The sequence below is a fragment of the Odocoileus virginianus genome, chromosome 2 (genome assembly GCF_023699985.2).
Source record: "Odocoileus virginianus isolate 20LAN1187 ecotype Illinois chromosome 2, Ovbor_1.2, whole genome shotgun sequence".
Classification (NCBI taxonomy): Eukaryota; Metazoa; Chordata; class Mammalia; order Artiodactyla; family Cervidae; genus Odocoileus; species Odocoileus virginianus.
Window position 1 is genome coordinate 20,738,742 of NC_069675.1, and position 16,061 is coordinate 20,754,802.

The 16,061-nt window shown below is 33.6% G+C and overlaps 1 protein-coding gene and 1 non-coding gene across 10 annotated transcripts in view; both read right to left on the minus strand.

Moving 5' to 3' along the window:
* The window catches only part of MAP4K3 (mitogen-activated protein kinase kinase kinase kinase 3), a 175,929-nt gene that overhangs the window by 12,251 nt on the left and 147,617 nt on the right, over positions 1-16,061 (minus strand). For all 9 annotated transcript variants that reach the window (XM_070477153.1, XM_070477168.1, XM_070477190.1 and 6 more), the window contains 8 exons: positions 15,225-15,337; positions 12,268-12,309; positions 9,772-9,856; positions 8,534-8,613; positions 7,325-7,385; positions 7,120-7,237; positions 5,473-5,531; positions 4,361-4,464 (listed from right to left, as the gene is read on the minus strand). In XM_070477153.1, coding sequence (XP_070333254.1) covers positions 4,361-4,464; positions 5,473-5,531; positions 7,120-7,237; positions 7,325-7,385; positions 8,534-8,613; positions 9,772-9,856; positions 12,268-12,309; positions 15,225-15,337 — 662 coding nt within the window. The remainder of the gene's footprint in view (positions 1-4,360; positions 4,465-5,472; positions 5,532-7,119; positions 7,238-7,324; positions 7,386-8,533; positions 8,614-9,771; positions 9,857-12,267; positions 12,310-15,224; positions 15,338-16,061) is intronic.
* Positions 2,769-2,878, minus strand: LOC139031601 (U6 spliceosomal RNA). Its single transcript, XR_011484100.1, has one exon. It is a non-coding gene; the product is annotated as a U6 spliceosomal RNA (small nuclear RNA).

Sequence of the window (16,061 nt, forward strand, 5' to 3'; positions counted from 1 at the left end):
ACTATACACGCACACAGGAGACATATGCAAAAGTATATACACAAGCTTCAATGCTAAGAATGACAAAAAAACTGGAAGTAACCCAAATGCCTAAAACAGATAAAATGATGAGTTTCACACAATCAGAAATTAGAGTGCAATCAAAATGAACAAACTATGGCTATATCCAACAAGTACACAAATACAATGTTGCACAAAAGAAGTCAGACCCAAATGAATATGATTCCATTTCCATACTGTTGAAACATCAGGTAAAATTAATGCTAATGTTTAGGGGTATGTGCTAACAATGGTAAAAATGGAAAATAAGGGAGCTGATTTGTAGGGGGGTGGTGCCATGGGGAGCTCTGGGGTGCGAGCAGTGTTCTTCCTTACAATAAAAAGGTTTTTAAAATATACATTAGTCTTACACATATTTTATTAAGTCTACTGTTAATATAATTTATTTTTGTTGCTCCTATAAATGGGCTGTTTTCATTATATTTCCCAGTGGCTACTGTTAGTATCTTTAAAAGCTACTGAAATTGATATATTTTAAAATTCTGTAGTTTACTTATAAATTCTAAAGAAAAATAAACTACAGAGAAAATAAACAGGTGTTGAAATGGGGCTACCACAACCAATTGTCTTAAAGCGTCAGGAGATGCAGTGTGATCATCACGACTGGAAGGTGAAACTGCCCATGCCACTGTTGTTCCCACATTGCTGCTTCCCCGAAACTGCCTAAGTACCTCCATCCCAGAGCTCTAGACATGCCTTCAACAAACACCCTCCGCACAAGCTTGCTGGGAGCATCCCTACTACCTGGGGATGTGCTTTGGATAAAATCTGTCCTATTTTTAATAAAGTAAAATATTTAAAATAATTCTCTTTGAAATGTGGAAACAGCAGTAGGACAGGAAGAAAACAATGCTTCTGTATTTTTTCCTCAGTAAATTAGAAAACCAACAGATTGTGACTACTTCTACTTAGCGTCCAATAGTGTTTCAGGAGAACAGCATTGAAACATGTATATTATCTAGGGTGAAACAGATCACCAGCCTTGGTTGGGTGCATGAGACAAGGGCTCGGGCCTGGTGCACTGGGAAGACCCAGAGGGATCGGGTGGAGAGGAAGGTGGGAGGGGGGACTGGGATGGGGAGTACATGTAAATCCATGGCTAATTCATATCAATGTATAACAAAAACTACTGTAATGATGTAAAGTAATTAGCCTCCAACTAATAAAAATTAAAAAAAAATAAAAAAATAAAAAAAAAAAAAATAAAAAAAAAATAAAAAAAAAAGCAAAAATAAAATAAAATAAAATAAACAACATGTATAAGTTGCTAGCAGAAGAGCGTTCCCATAAAATAGTTTCAATACCAGTTGCTACTGATAATGGTCCTTGAGGGAAATAATTCTCTCTTACTCATTTTTTTCCTTTTTATCTTTTTATTGAAGGATAACTGACTGCTTTACAGAATTTTGTTGTTCTGTCAAACCTCAGCATGAATCAGCCACAGGTATACATACATCCCCTCCCCTTTGAACCTCCCTCCCCACCCACCCCTCTAGGTTGACACAGAGCCCCTGTTTGAGCTTCCTGAGCCAGACAGCAAATTCCCGTGGTTCTCTATTTTACACATGGTAATGTAAGTTTCCATGTTACTCTTTCCACACATCCCACCCTCTCCTCCCTCTCCCCGTGTCCATAAGTCTACTCTCTATGTCTGTTTCTCCACTGCTGCCCTGTAAATAAGTTCTTCAGTACCGTTCGTCTAGATTCCGTGTATGTGTGTTAGAATATGATAATTATCTTTCTCTTTCTGACTCACTTCATTCTGTATAACAGGTTCTAGGTTCATCCACCTCATCAGAACTGACTCAAATGCATTCCTTTTTATGCCTGAGTGATATTCCATTGTGTATATATACCGCAACTTCTTTATCCATTCATCTGTTGATGGACATCTAAGTTGCTTCCATGTTCTAGCTATTGTAAATAGTGCTGCAATGAACAGGGGATACATGTGTCTTTTTCAACCCTGACTTCCTCAAGGTATATACCTAGGAGTGGGATGGCTGGGTCATATGATAGTTTTACTGCTAGTTTTTTAAGGGATCTCCATACCATCCTCCATAGTGGCTGTATCAATTTACACTCCCACCAACAGTGCAAGAGCATTCCCTTTTCTCCACACCCTCTCTCTTACTCATTTTTATCTAATTAAATAGCACTGTGCCTGATTTGTAATAAGTACATGAATATCTGCTTCAATTTATGACTTTTATTTATATTGAAAATAAAATAGTATAGTGAAGCAAAAATTTAGAAAATGTCATGAAGAGTAAGAATACAGAAAACATAAGAATGTTTTTGAATACATCTGGTAAGACTTATAGTAGAGAAACATCATAAATACTAATTGAGATAATATCAAGTATAGAAACAAAATACACTCAAGAGAAATCTCAAAGCAGAGAGACAGAGAAAGGAGAATTGGGTTTAGATGAAGGACAGTAGAGAAGGGCATGTTGCTGAGGGAGTTTAAGGCAAGTGGGAAGAGTGACAAGTCTTAAACAAGGCCTACAAGTAGAACTGTATGTAAGGCGAACATCCTAGAATCCTGGCAATAGGCCTTATCAGTCAGGGCCAAGTTCCTTGGTACCCAGAAAAAAGAAAACATGCATGGGTAATTTTTAAGCTTCCCATGCCTTCAAAATATATATTCTCTCTTGCATGCTCTTTTTTGTATATTTATTTTTAATTAGAGGATAATTACATAAAAAAATATGGAATGCTTCATGACTTTGCATGTCATCCTTGCACAGGGGCCATGCTAATCTCTGTATTGTTCCAATTTTATTAATAGTATATGTGCTATCGAAGCAAGCACCTGTATGTTCTTAATACAAAAAATTCCTTTATAATAGAGAGGATATTTCACTATGTATTAAGATAAGCAGTTTAACATATCAGGTAACACATAAAATTCATTCATACTAAGGTTTAATCAGACTGTTAGTATCCATGAACAACTGATGTAATGAATCTATTTTTCATTTTGATAGAGGTTAGGAAAGAAAGGAATAGAAAGGACATACTGTAACAGACTAAGGATAAAGACAGGGAAGGGAAGGGTTGCAGAAAAATAATTATATACACTTTACCACTCCATCTAGGATATGCTGTGCTTTTGTCAAACAGATAAGAACAAAGAGGAACTTAGAACAAAACCAGGTGGACAGAAATGGGCTGGCTTCAGAAGTTCTGTTTTGCACAATTTACAAGGTTATTTTGCCTTTCAGCTTTTTGTTTAAAGAATTTTTGTTTCAGTGAATTTATTTGTGGAAATATTACTTCAATGGGTGGTAAATTCTTGAAACTATTTCATTTCTTAAGTCCTAGTTAATTGTGAGGTTAATAAATACTGATGTGAAAATTAAAACTAGATTCCCTAGTCACTCATAAAATTTTAAATAACAGGAAGCCAATACTTTTAACATCCTAATTCTGTATTATATAATTTAGGAAGAATTCACTCCAATTATTGTGATCCCAATTTCTATGGAGATAGCAAATGCTCATGAAATACTACTTAATCTATACAAAATAGTGAGGGAACAGCATAAAAAATTCATCTGGTATTTCCTTGGAGTGACTGAGCCAGCACTTCATACATTTTCAGCTAGCTTTTCCTCTAAATTTAAATTACAGCTGAGTAATATTAAATGCTTTAAAAAAATATTCATTAAAAGGGGCCTCCCTGGCAGCCTAGTAGTAAAGACTCCATGCTTCCCCTACAAGAGGCAAGGGTTTGATCCCTGGTCAGGGAACTAAAATCCCCAAGCCATGTGGCACGGCCAAAAAAATTTTTTTTTCATTAAAAGATTCTAGAGACACAAAGGCACAAAAAATGACCCATTGGAAGGCCTAGGTGAATTAATAGGATGGCAGATATTAAAAAAAAATTATTTCCCCTTCATGATGAATATATTCCTTGACTTTTAAGCCAAATGCCAATCTGTAGACTTGTCCCTCTGCTACAATGGAACAGGTCAACCAGAGAACATATTCAGACAAAATTTCACTGCTTTCTTGGTACCTCCTGTTCTTGATATCAGACTGTGTATGTGATTCAGTATTTCAGGCTTCCACTATCACATCCCTGAACTATCTGTCTAGTCTCTTTTAAAACTTCTATCAGGCCAATGGAGTTTTTTTTTTAATAATCAGGCAGATTTTCACCACTCTGCCATATAATCCAAAATCATTACATTGTCTTGAGAATTAATTGGGGAAAAAAGTTTTCTTGAAAGAACAGGAAAACTGATAAGCTTTTATATTAAAAATGATGTAGGCTGACATTCATGCTTACCTTAATTAACATAAATTTCTGCATTGGTTCAACCCATTCTAATAGAACAATGCTAGTTTGAAGTGCCCCACATAGGTATTTATGGCCTGTGTAAGGATTTCTCACTGTCAAGGCAAAAAAGTATATGTAAGTTTTCTTATAATGCAAATTTTTTACAGTAATAGCTGCCTGCTCCAAAAACAAACAAACAAAAGGCGGAGGCCAGTTCAATTTGTTAATTAGTCTGCAGAGTGAAAAAGAAATACTTTTTCAGATAGGAGTGCAAAACTCTCATCACTTCTAGGATTTTTATTTGTATGCTCAAAAACTGCTGGTTGTTATGGGGCCAGGGGTTGGGAAAAACTTTAGGTCTTATGGTAAGTGGACAGATTAGCTGAGACAGCAAGATCCTGAAGAAAGGTTTAAAGCAGATTTGGGAAATGTTCCCACACGGATAGCTGGAGCACATTTAGGGGCAGGTGATTCAGGGTGCTCTTGGTAGTACTGTTCAGAGGCAGTACTGCTTTGGTCTGCATTAGATGGAGACATTAATCAAGATGCAGGTTTACAAATAAAAGAACTGAATTGCCTCAGAGGTTTTTAAGGGAGGAAAGAAAACAATTTTTTGCTTTTCCTAGATACAAATCAACCAGCTAATTGTTACGGGGGTTGAGGAGGACTTTAGGCTCGTGGTATGTGAACAAGGAGACTATGACTTGCACATCACAAGCATAAAGTTTCATGTATTAAAGGTATGAGAGTAAATAACAAGTATGCTGAGTGAACAAATGCAGTCTCAGAAGCCATTACTAAGCAGAATGGTGAATGATTAGTAACAGGCTCCTCAGAGAACAGGGTATGGTAAAGTGCTGTAATAAAGTCACTCTCCATTTATTTAGTCAATAAATTATTTGCGAAACAACTATGTGTGCAAAGTTCTACATTAGGTTTAGTTTACAGGGAAACAGAATGGCCAATACATTTATTTTACTTAAGGGAGAAAAGTGAACTATTACTGGCAGGATGTCCTGGAGTACTACGGTTTTACACTAGATTGACAAACGAGCCTCACAGCTTCTTATAATCCACTCTGCAAAGCAGGAGAGCTTCGTGATTTTGCATGGGTTACTTACCAACACAACACTTCTGACACCACTTGGTTTCAGGGATTTTTGCTGATACAGCAAATTTCCTAAATGGAAATGGAAATGAATATATAATATATGTGGGTGAAGTTAGTATATGAAAATACTACTGTTATAGAACAGTGGAGAAAAGATGAGTTGTTTAAAAACTGGTCTGGACATAATGGGTCATCTATTAAAAATAAGAATAAACTGGATACCTTTCTCAACCCCCCTCCAATCAATTCCAAATGGATAGAGAATTTAAATATTAAAAATGAAACTATAAAATATATAGATTTTTGAAGAATATGACCAAAGGATTACTTTAAAAAATGCAAAAAGAGATTATACAGGAAAACAATGATAAACTTAGATTGATTTTTTTTTCACTGATGTATCCCTAGCACCTCAAACTATGAGTGGTATTTAATTCATTGAATGTATTTAGTAAATTATTAACTTTGGTTTACCAAAAGACAGAGCTGAGAAAGTAAAAAGACGAGCCACAAACTGGGAAAAGAATAAGACTCTGTTCTGATAAAAATGGTATCAAAAAGTTAATACATCAAAGTTTATATGCCTTCCATTGTTCGGGAGCTCTATACGATTTTAAAGCTTGGTGGTCAGTTTCCATGCCCACAGGAATTTAAGATTTATCAAGTTAGAAAGCAGAATGGAGTCATGCTCTAAGTAGGCAGAAAAACAACAGCAGAAAGTGGCAGCTGGGAGAAGAAATGGGGCACATAAACTATATAGGAAGAAAGTAACTCCCTGATATTCTTAAGTCCAACTGAAGATACCACAGTACAAACATAAATCAAGTTCATAATCATAACTAATTCATCATGAAAAGATCCAGTTAAATTCAGTGTAATCTTATAAATAGAAAAGCTTGCAGTATATTTTAAAATTATTTTCATTGAAAAGTTAATTTTTAAAAAGCTTTTGTGCACAAAGTGGCAAATCTTAACTATACTGTAAACTCAGCAATTGACAAATTTTTAAGGTACTTAAAAGTTAAGGTTCTATATTAGTTGCTTTACAACTAATACTGTAAAGGAAGAATTTTACATTACAAAAGTATTGTAAAGTACAATTATACCAGATTCAGAAGACTTTTACTCAACAAATAAGGTCCAGTATAAATAATAACCAAAATAATAATGATGACTAAACAGAAGAGCAAACATAATTAAAAATCCCTGTAAGCAGAAAAACAAAACACCTAATTCCTAAGTAGTAAGTATCTTCCTATAAAAATCTTCAATTAATAAGTCACTTAAATTTTCTGTTTAGAAACTACTTTGAAAAAAATTCAATTTATTCAAATTGACACAAATAAGTCAAAGCACTATATGTGATATAAAATTACAAGCAAACTAGAGGAAAAAAAAATTAGTTTTAACGTTGTAGAAAAACTAACAGTTCAGAAAGAAAATGTTTGATATAAGTGGAAAAGTATAAAGTAGAAAATTTTAGAATATGATACACACTTGTGAAAATATGTTACTTTTTACATTTTTTCATTACACACAATTTCTACAAACCCAAGCTGAGAGCTTTTTTCAATTTCTGTAGTATATCTATTTTTTTTTTTAGAATGAATTCACATATTATCTCTAAGGATGAAAACATAATTAAATGTACAGTTACCTTGGCAGTATTCTGTCAGGAAGTTTGTGTGCTGGAATAGAAACGGGTAACTTTTGCATTTGTCTTGCATAATCAAAAAGCCCTGGCAAATTATGAGAATAAAGCTGAGAAGCTTTACCTGTAGAGAAAAATAAATGTGTCACAAAAGCTGATAACATAAATAGGAACAATAGCTGTAAGGTTTTTAAAAACTAATAAGACTTACCAGATATTGACAGTAAGCAATTGTTCATTACATACAACCATGTACACCTTCGGGGAAATAGCTGATAAAAAAAAGCACAAAGTTTACACAGGATAATAGATAACAGCAGTGTAAATATTCACATATTAACCATGTAGCTGTCATAGCATTAGGCCAGTTTTTATTTATTTATTTATTTATTTTAGGCCAGTTTTTAAAAAGAAATTTATTTTTAATAGAAACTCATTTTATAAGATATTTAAAGCAAGATGCTACATATACATATTTATATGGAAGAAAAATAAATTAGTGCAATTTCATTATCTAAGTTCCTACATTACATGATTAGCTCTATTCTCCTTATGGTACAGACTATGTAATCTCAAACTACACAAGGAAAAGGGCATTTTCAAACAATGTCTATTCCTTTATTTTGGTTCTTGAGTTTTAAATAATTAAAACTCTCCTGTGTACTTCCAAAAAGTGGTCTTATCTTGGTGTATGGACATGGCTGGCTTCTGGAGCAGAGGAGAGGAAAGAAGATCATAGTGTTGTAAAACATAAGAGTATGGAAACACCAGGTATGGAGGAAAGAAAGCTGAGAGAAAATGCTGAACACCTGTAAATCATAAAGGACATATACACAGAATTCCTTACTGGTCATCAGCATGGTACACAAAGCCCTGGGGTGTGGCACCTGGTTACTCAGCCACCTTCATCTATTGCCATTATTCTATACTCATTCTGCACTCCAACTGAACCGACCACTCATAGCTCCCTATTTGTGCCACGCGGTTTCCGTTTCTCTTGTCTGTCAACCTTCTGTTCATCATCATTTATGGTCCATCTTAAATGTCTCTCCTCCTCTCTCCATCGGTGGTGCTAGTGATAACCGCCTCGGGGGTTACACTTTGTACTCGCTCCTAGTGTGACACCTAACTGGAAGTACAATATGTTGCAGTTACTGGTTTAAGGCCTATTTCCTCTGTTAGATCATGAGCCACTTGAAAGTGAACACTACTCCTGTGAGTAACCACCGTGTGGATCACAACAAACTGTGGAAAATTTAAGTACGTCTCCAGCACCGAGTAAATAGGACATGTTCTAGGAAGGTCTTCTAAACAAAAGAGACAGCAAATCATAGCACTGAAACTTATTCCTTATTTAGTGTCTATGTATAATAAATTAAGAATTTTTTTTTTAAAAAGGGAGAAACACAGAATAACATACCTGTTCCATTGATGTTTCATGAAGTTCATTGAGATTCAAGGTATAAATCCCCTCTTCGGCACCAAATATCAAGTACTGATCTGAAATGAGAAAAATAATCCACTGATTTTGATGTATAAAATTCTTTTACAAAAGATTTATATAATCTAACATTTAGTGTATATATACATATGTACATTAACATATGAAAAAAGAATTGCTATTGTCTATAAAGCAGTGTTTCTTATTTTAATGCAAGTAAGTAGTTAGAGACTCTAGCTCAAAGAATTGATTTATATGCAAATATAAGCCTCAAAGCAGTGAAGAAAACTTTTAGGAAAACAGGTTCTGAAGAACAGCATGCTAGGACTCCTCATTCATTGGAGGGTTCTCAGGACTGACAGAGAATCTGCAACTCCTTTTCTAAATTCCCTCTTGGAGAGGATCATGTGCAAACGACACATAAAATGTAAACCAGGAACAGTTGATGAAAACTCAAACGATTTTTGCAGATGGTCTCTTATAAGCATAGCATCAAAAAACCAAGATCTGACTACTGCCTCTTTAAAAAATTAACTAATCTCGGATACCTGCTAGGGTGTTCAGTATCTTCTAGAAGACGTTACAAATCTGGTCATGGTCCTGTTCAATCACATTTTATCATAATATCAAAAAGTAGATGAAGAACTTCTCCAGACTAAGCTGAAGCATCCTAAGAACAACTTAGAATGTCAAGAGCATTCCTCAACTGCCCAGTATTTAGGGTTAGTACTGAGAGATTAAAGGCATAAACTTTGTGCTCAGACAGGACTGAACTGGGTTCAAACTGCAGCTCTACCACCGACTAGCTGTGAATCAATGAGCCTCTCTGAGTGCTGTTTTCTTTACCTGTGAAATAAAAGTACCTACACCTTGGCAATTTAAAAGATTTAGTAAATCTGTTTGCGTGTGTGTGTGTAAGAAACAGCAAGCATGTGCATATGTGTGTACATGTCTATCTATGAACATCTTTATACAGATAGATGGCACAGAGCATACGGTTTCAATATGTTGATATGGTGACTATATAGTTAAAATTTTAATATCATGTGTCACCTCAAACACTGCTAATAACACAAAGAAATGGATTTACCTTGAATTTTTAAAAATTATATTTCAGAAAGATATGCATAAAGTGATTAAAACTGAGTGCTGTTCTAGCCTCATGAAAACACTAAGCAATCAGAAAAATAAAAATAGATAAAAACATATAGTACTACCTCTTGTGTCTGGATTTATCCATGATGTTGCACAGTGAATTTTCAAGGGACATCCATTAAAAACCTTTGAAAAACAGGCACCCATCTGGAAAACCAAAAAATAACTAAATGAATCTATCAAGTCCTAGTCATTTGCCTTACAGTGATATCAAGGAGGTTCCAGGCACAAGGACAGTTAGATAAGATTTTACTTAAAAGTCACTTTATTCTTCCTATCTTCTCAAATAAACAAAGCAGTAATAGCAATTAATTCTGCACAATAATTTGCTTATAGAAGTATTACTTACATATCCCACATTAAGACTAATACAATATTCTCTGATAAGGAAATCCATAATCTCTACAAAGGTGAAAATTTTCTTACTTGGTTTCATGAGCCTAAAAATAGTATTAATCACTGAATTTCATATTACAAAGTAGAAGAGGTACAGTTGATTTGAAACTCATATATGTACTTTAATCTCAAAACAGAGAGATGTACTTTACAAAAAAAAATTGAGCAATCTGATTATTCTCCCTGGAAGAAGTCAACAAAAAGCTTTATTCTTTGATGTTAATATTTATTTATCAAGCTCATTTACAAACTTTTCAGATAATAAATACCTTATAATGAAATATAATATCACTCATTTGAATGTTTTTTGATCTTCAAAGAGTAAGATGTTAATTTTGAAATGACTGTTCTGGTTAGAATAAATAACTTGGAGGGGAAAAAGGATACAGAAGCATTTGATCAGAAGAAGAGCACTGTGGCTCATTTCTTTTTTCTTCTGGCCAAACCACAGAGCTTGTGAGCAAGGGATCAAACCTAGGCCCACAGCGGTGAAAGCACCTTTTCCTACACTGGACCACTACTGTGCGTCATTTTACAGCAGGAATAGTTTCTTCACAAACACAGAGACAATACAGTGATTATTGTTGACTACAGTGGATTAAAAATATTAACACAAAATAATCAAAATATTTGATATTAAAATTTCCTTTTTATTCATAGAAACCTAGCAACCAGTATTTTCAAGATTTTAGTTCTCCAAAAAGAACAACAGCCTGGCATACCAGTGTGTGGCAGAAGGCCAATAAGAAATGTTTCTATGGTATAGGGCAGAAATTCTATTGTTTAATTAATCCTGATAATTATCCTTTAAGATAGGTACATCAAATTCCTATGTTAAGGTACTGCTAAACTCCTAAAAATCTAAATGACAGAATGAGGTACAAAACAATCAAAACAGTTTCAACCTAAACCTAACTTGTACAGTTGGTCCACAGTTATCAGCTCTTCCCTGTCAACTGCATGCCTGGTAAAGGAGGTTCATCCTGTAGCCCAACAACAAATCTCACCCCTATCATACCTATGTATCTCCTAGACCTGGGACCCTCTACACTCAAAACTTCTTTTTGTAAGATGAGGCATAATTATTCAGATTTTTATACTAATAGTAGAGTTAAAAGGTAAAAGGGCTAAAAAGTAGACTTGAGAGGTTACAAACTAGAAAAACTAGGGACACTGTCTAAACTAGTGTTATATGAAGTTTCAGGTTATAGATAAATCAGCAAAATGTAGTTCTATCCATATTTAACTAAAATTAAACTGAGTTAATATAATTTTAAGGGCTTCCCTGGTGGCTCAGTGATAAAGACTCCACCTGCCAATGCAGAAGCCATGGGTTTGATCCCTGGGTTGGGAAAATCCCCTGGAGAAGGAAATGGTAACCCACTCCAGTATTCTTGCCTGGAGAATTCCATGGACAGAGGAGGGCTACAGTCCATGGGGTTGCAAAGATTCCAACATGACTGAGCACAACATAATTTTAATCCTAAAAAAGACAGCATGGTGTATATACACAGATATAAAAAATGATAAGGACTATAATATAGGACACCTAAGGTCTAGTTTTAGTTCTGGTTAGAGCTGGGCGGTGGTTTGTGATTTTGGTGACTAATATCTTTGGGTCTCAGTTTTGAGTGAGTCAGTGATAGTCACTCAGTCGTGTCCAACTCTGTGACCCCATGTTCCCATTGGGTCAGCTCCCAAAGGAGCTGAACGCTCCTTCCCCCGACTTGGGGACTGAAGAGAGAAAAGGAGTCAGGAGCCATGAGTTCTCCATGTTTTTCAGCAAACAGGATTCTGGACCCAAACTGGATCCAAAGGGTCTCCGTTTTACCCATGGACAAAATAAAATTAGGGCCAGATGCTCCTTTAATGCTCCTCCTAGTTCTAAAATTCTGTTTTTGATAACGGCATTTTTCACATTCCTTCAAATATATGTGCAAAAACATTAGTAATTTTCAAATAAAGAAGCTATAAAATGTATAATGTATCATAATTCTTTTGAAAAGCTATACTTTTCAAATATAATCAATTAGAAAGATTTTTTCACTATAATGGGGGTTCTTTCAAACAGGCAAAAAAATCCAACCAAAGACACATACTCAAGAAATTATATGTTATTGTATTCAGTTTGAAAATTTAGCCTATTTGATATTTATACTTACATGCACTTTAGGTGTTGGGGGTAGGCCATTACTAATAGGCTTCTAGAAAAAGAACACATGCATGATTATACTTCTTGTTTAGTTTATCAACACTGTTATTTCAAACTCATGTGTCCCAATAAAATAAATGAATACATTTCTTGTCAAACAAAACATTATAGATAATACTGAAGATCTCTATAATCCTTTCACAGTCCACTTACTCCTAGAACCTGCCCTCCCCAAATGGTTTATCATGTACCCTTCCAAATCTTTCTCTAGGCAATTATATTACATTAAAAAATACTCACATATCTGTGTATCCTTCCAGACCTGTTTGCCATTGGCTTTAACTGCAGCACAGTATGAATACAACAAACTTTAGCTATTTCCTGTTATTGGATATTCAGATTATTTTCCATTTTTTACTACATCAACAATGTGGAAATCATCACCCTTGCATATAGTTTACTACACAAGGTGGAAATGGTTTTTTTAAAGAATATGCTGTGAGAAGTGAAAATACTGGAACATGGGGTCTGTAGCTTTTGCATTTTAGTGGATACTGACTGCTAAACTGCCTTTCCAAGTGCCCATTTTGTATCACTCCCATCAGCAATGTACAAGTCTTGGTTCTTCACAGTCTCACAGACAATGTTATCAAATTTATAACAGTTTTTACAGGAGTAAAAAAAGTTTTCCCCTTTGTTTCTCATTAACTTGCATGCCACTGACAGCTAGGAAGGTTGAGAACCTTTTTAAAGAAATGTTTATTGGCTAACTATATTTCCTCTTCTGTGAATTCTCCCCTCCCTGCCTTGCTTTTTTTTTTTTTAAAAAAAACTGAGTTATTTATTTTTTGGAGTTCTTTATATAAATGAGACTTAAATACTTTATCTGCTATATATTACAAATGCTTTCTCCTAGTCTGTAGATTGTTAACCTCATTTACCAAGTGCTTTGTCCACTGAAGTTTTAAACTCTGATGGACTCAAATGCATGAATCATTGGTCAGAGTATAATGATAATGTAAGGAGAGCAAAAACAATCACATCATTCATCTATGACAACATCCTCAAGAGTTCCAGATATTTTTCCAAGGGGCTACATTCCTGGGGTATATGATTTACCTCAGGAGAATAGGTTATTTTCAATTTTATGATTTATCCCTGGAGAAAGAATCTTCTTGGGAGAGATTATAATTTAAACATAAGCTTTCTGATAGTCTAGTTTCTTTTAATCTTAATAACAGCATTTTAAGGAATGACATTATAAATTTTTCTCAGTTTAATATAAATCAGAATTATTTAAATGAGATAAAAATTTTAAAGCTACTGCTAACTGATTTCATATACATGATACAAATGAAATATTCTGTATAGTACTATTTATATGAGTAACTTTTAGACATTTCTAAAATTAAGACTATGAAATTTTACTTTGGAGATATGTTTATGAGGATGTACATACTGCCATCAATTTCTGATAATTTTTTTTCATTCTGCAAATAATTTATGTACATAATTTTATATAGATGTCCCTAAATTATCATATATCATCTATTTTAGCAAAACATTTTTAATTAGGGAGCTCTGAAAGTTGTAACTGTCAGATTTAATTTAAGTACTGACAGAATTGGCTGTAAATAATTTCAAGAGGCTGTAAATAATTTCAAGAAGCTGCATAAACTGCAATCACATTTCAATATACCATGGATACTTTTTATCCTATGATACAGTCATGACATATTTATTTCAGAATTATTGAGACTTTTAGTTTAACTACTAGTTCCATATTCTAATAAGGTAATAGAAAAAGTGAATTTAAAATACATAAATTTAAAAAAGTACTCATTTCTCAAATGTTATTATACTGTTACAGTCATTAAGTGAATTTTTAAACTACTACATTAGAAGGATTGCTAAAATTTAAGCTGATAAAAAAGGCACTACTCAGTTGGAGAGACTACATAAACCCTATGATTTCTAAAAGACATTTATTTCACTTTTGTTAAAAATGTCCTAAGTTTCAGAAATTAGAATGCATAACCCCAGTCAAATGCTTTAACTGAATCATAAAAATGGTATGTCACATTCTATAGTGCAATCTTATAACAACAGATACATTACAAAACCCTCTAGCAATGTGCTTAGTGTACAAAGTTATTACAGCTATATGCACATAAACATATTAAATGGTCTATGAATTTCTAGAAGAATAACAAAAATTAGTATACACAAAAAATTCCCCCAAAATACTGACTTATGATCTTGTTTACATCCGCTGAATTGGGAATTTTACGGATTTTTTGGTTAAGTTCTATGATGATGGACATCATAGAATGTCTTCTGATAATTAAGTGTAAATGCTTCACAAATTTTAATCTCCCTGATAAATTCTATTGATGTTCTAGTAGTTATGTCATAGTGTTTTATCAAATTTTTCTAATAGGAACAGTTGCTAAGGCTAATTGCATCTTTCCTGAAGTGGTATCTTATATCTACTAGAAATAACCTTAATTTTTCTTCCTTGTTAGCTATTTTTTTTGGTAAAAGTAGTAACATCACAAATTATGTGACAGAAATTTGTCCTGAGGTAGAAGGTATGGCTTTCCTTCCATAAGTTCTTGAGACCATAAAAGAAACATGTAAGAATCATTCTCATTAATGAGAATAATATTTCTCAACAATCACAAAAATATTAAAGGTTTACCAGTATGTTAGAAGGCCACATTTTATAATATGCAATATAACCAATTGGCCTAAATAATTTGAAGAGTAGAAAGCCTTCATTCATGTTTACCATAGCAAAGTAATTTTTTTCAAGATTTAAACAACCTACTATTAACATACTAAAATATAAATATACTAATTATAAAATATATAATTGCTATTGTTTCATTAATTAAAACTGCAAAACTAATTTAATAGTCAAAAAGGAAACAAATACAAGTAGAGCTTACGAACATAAATACCTACTGGTACATCTTTCTTTTCTTTCCTTGAAAGGTTAGTGCCTCTATATTCATTCTGTTGTTGATATAATGAACCATCTCGTTCACCATTTAGCTGGAAGGAGCTCACTCCATTTCCTTCAATAAGATATGTTTAAATATATTAAAAAAAAAAGGATTAATTTTCATGAAAATTTTCATTCAGAAAATTATCAAGTAGGAAAAAATATATTATCTCTGAGACAGTTTCAGCCTTCATTTGGGATTATCCAGTCAGAATATTTAGTAGTATAACAATCATATATATGTTCTAGTTTTATCTCTATTTCTTTCATATAGGCAAATTAAAATTCAGGTTGTATCTAAGTACATATATTTGTGCTAAAAAGAAAAAAGTACTGAATACACAACTACTTTCAGGAAAGTAGCAATTTATAGTTTGTTATCCAAGGAACATTACTACTCTATTTTTTAATTGCTTCTTTTGCATAAACATAAGAAACTTCACAGTATTAAAACAGCATCTTTGAGGATTAATTTGGAAGCAAATACCGACAATTGTTTTTCTAAAATGATTAATCGAAATAAAACAAGGGTTAGACAAGGCGTCCTCTTCTTTTTCTCAAGAAGTAGCCTAGGACCAAAACACATTTTCCTTGTTTGTTCAGAGTTTAATTTCTTTTGTTGCCTCACTCTACAGATAAATGACAAATTGGGTACAAATAATTATCTAAAAGAGGGAAAGCTAGACATGAAATGAGAAGCAAGAGGCAAAATATCAGCCTGGGTCAGGTAATCCTGTCATAAAAACACTTCAAACTATGAGGCAAAAAGCAGACTTCATCTCTATAGCCACTGCTTC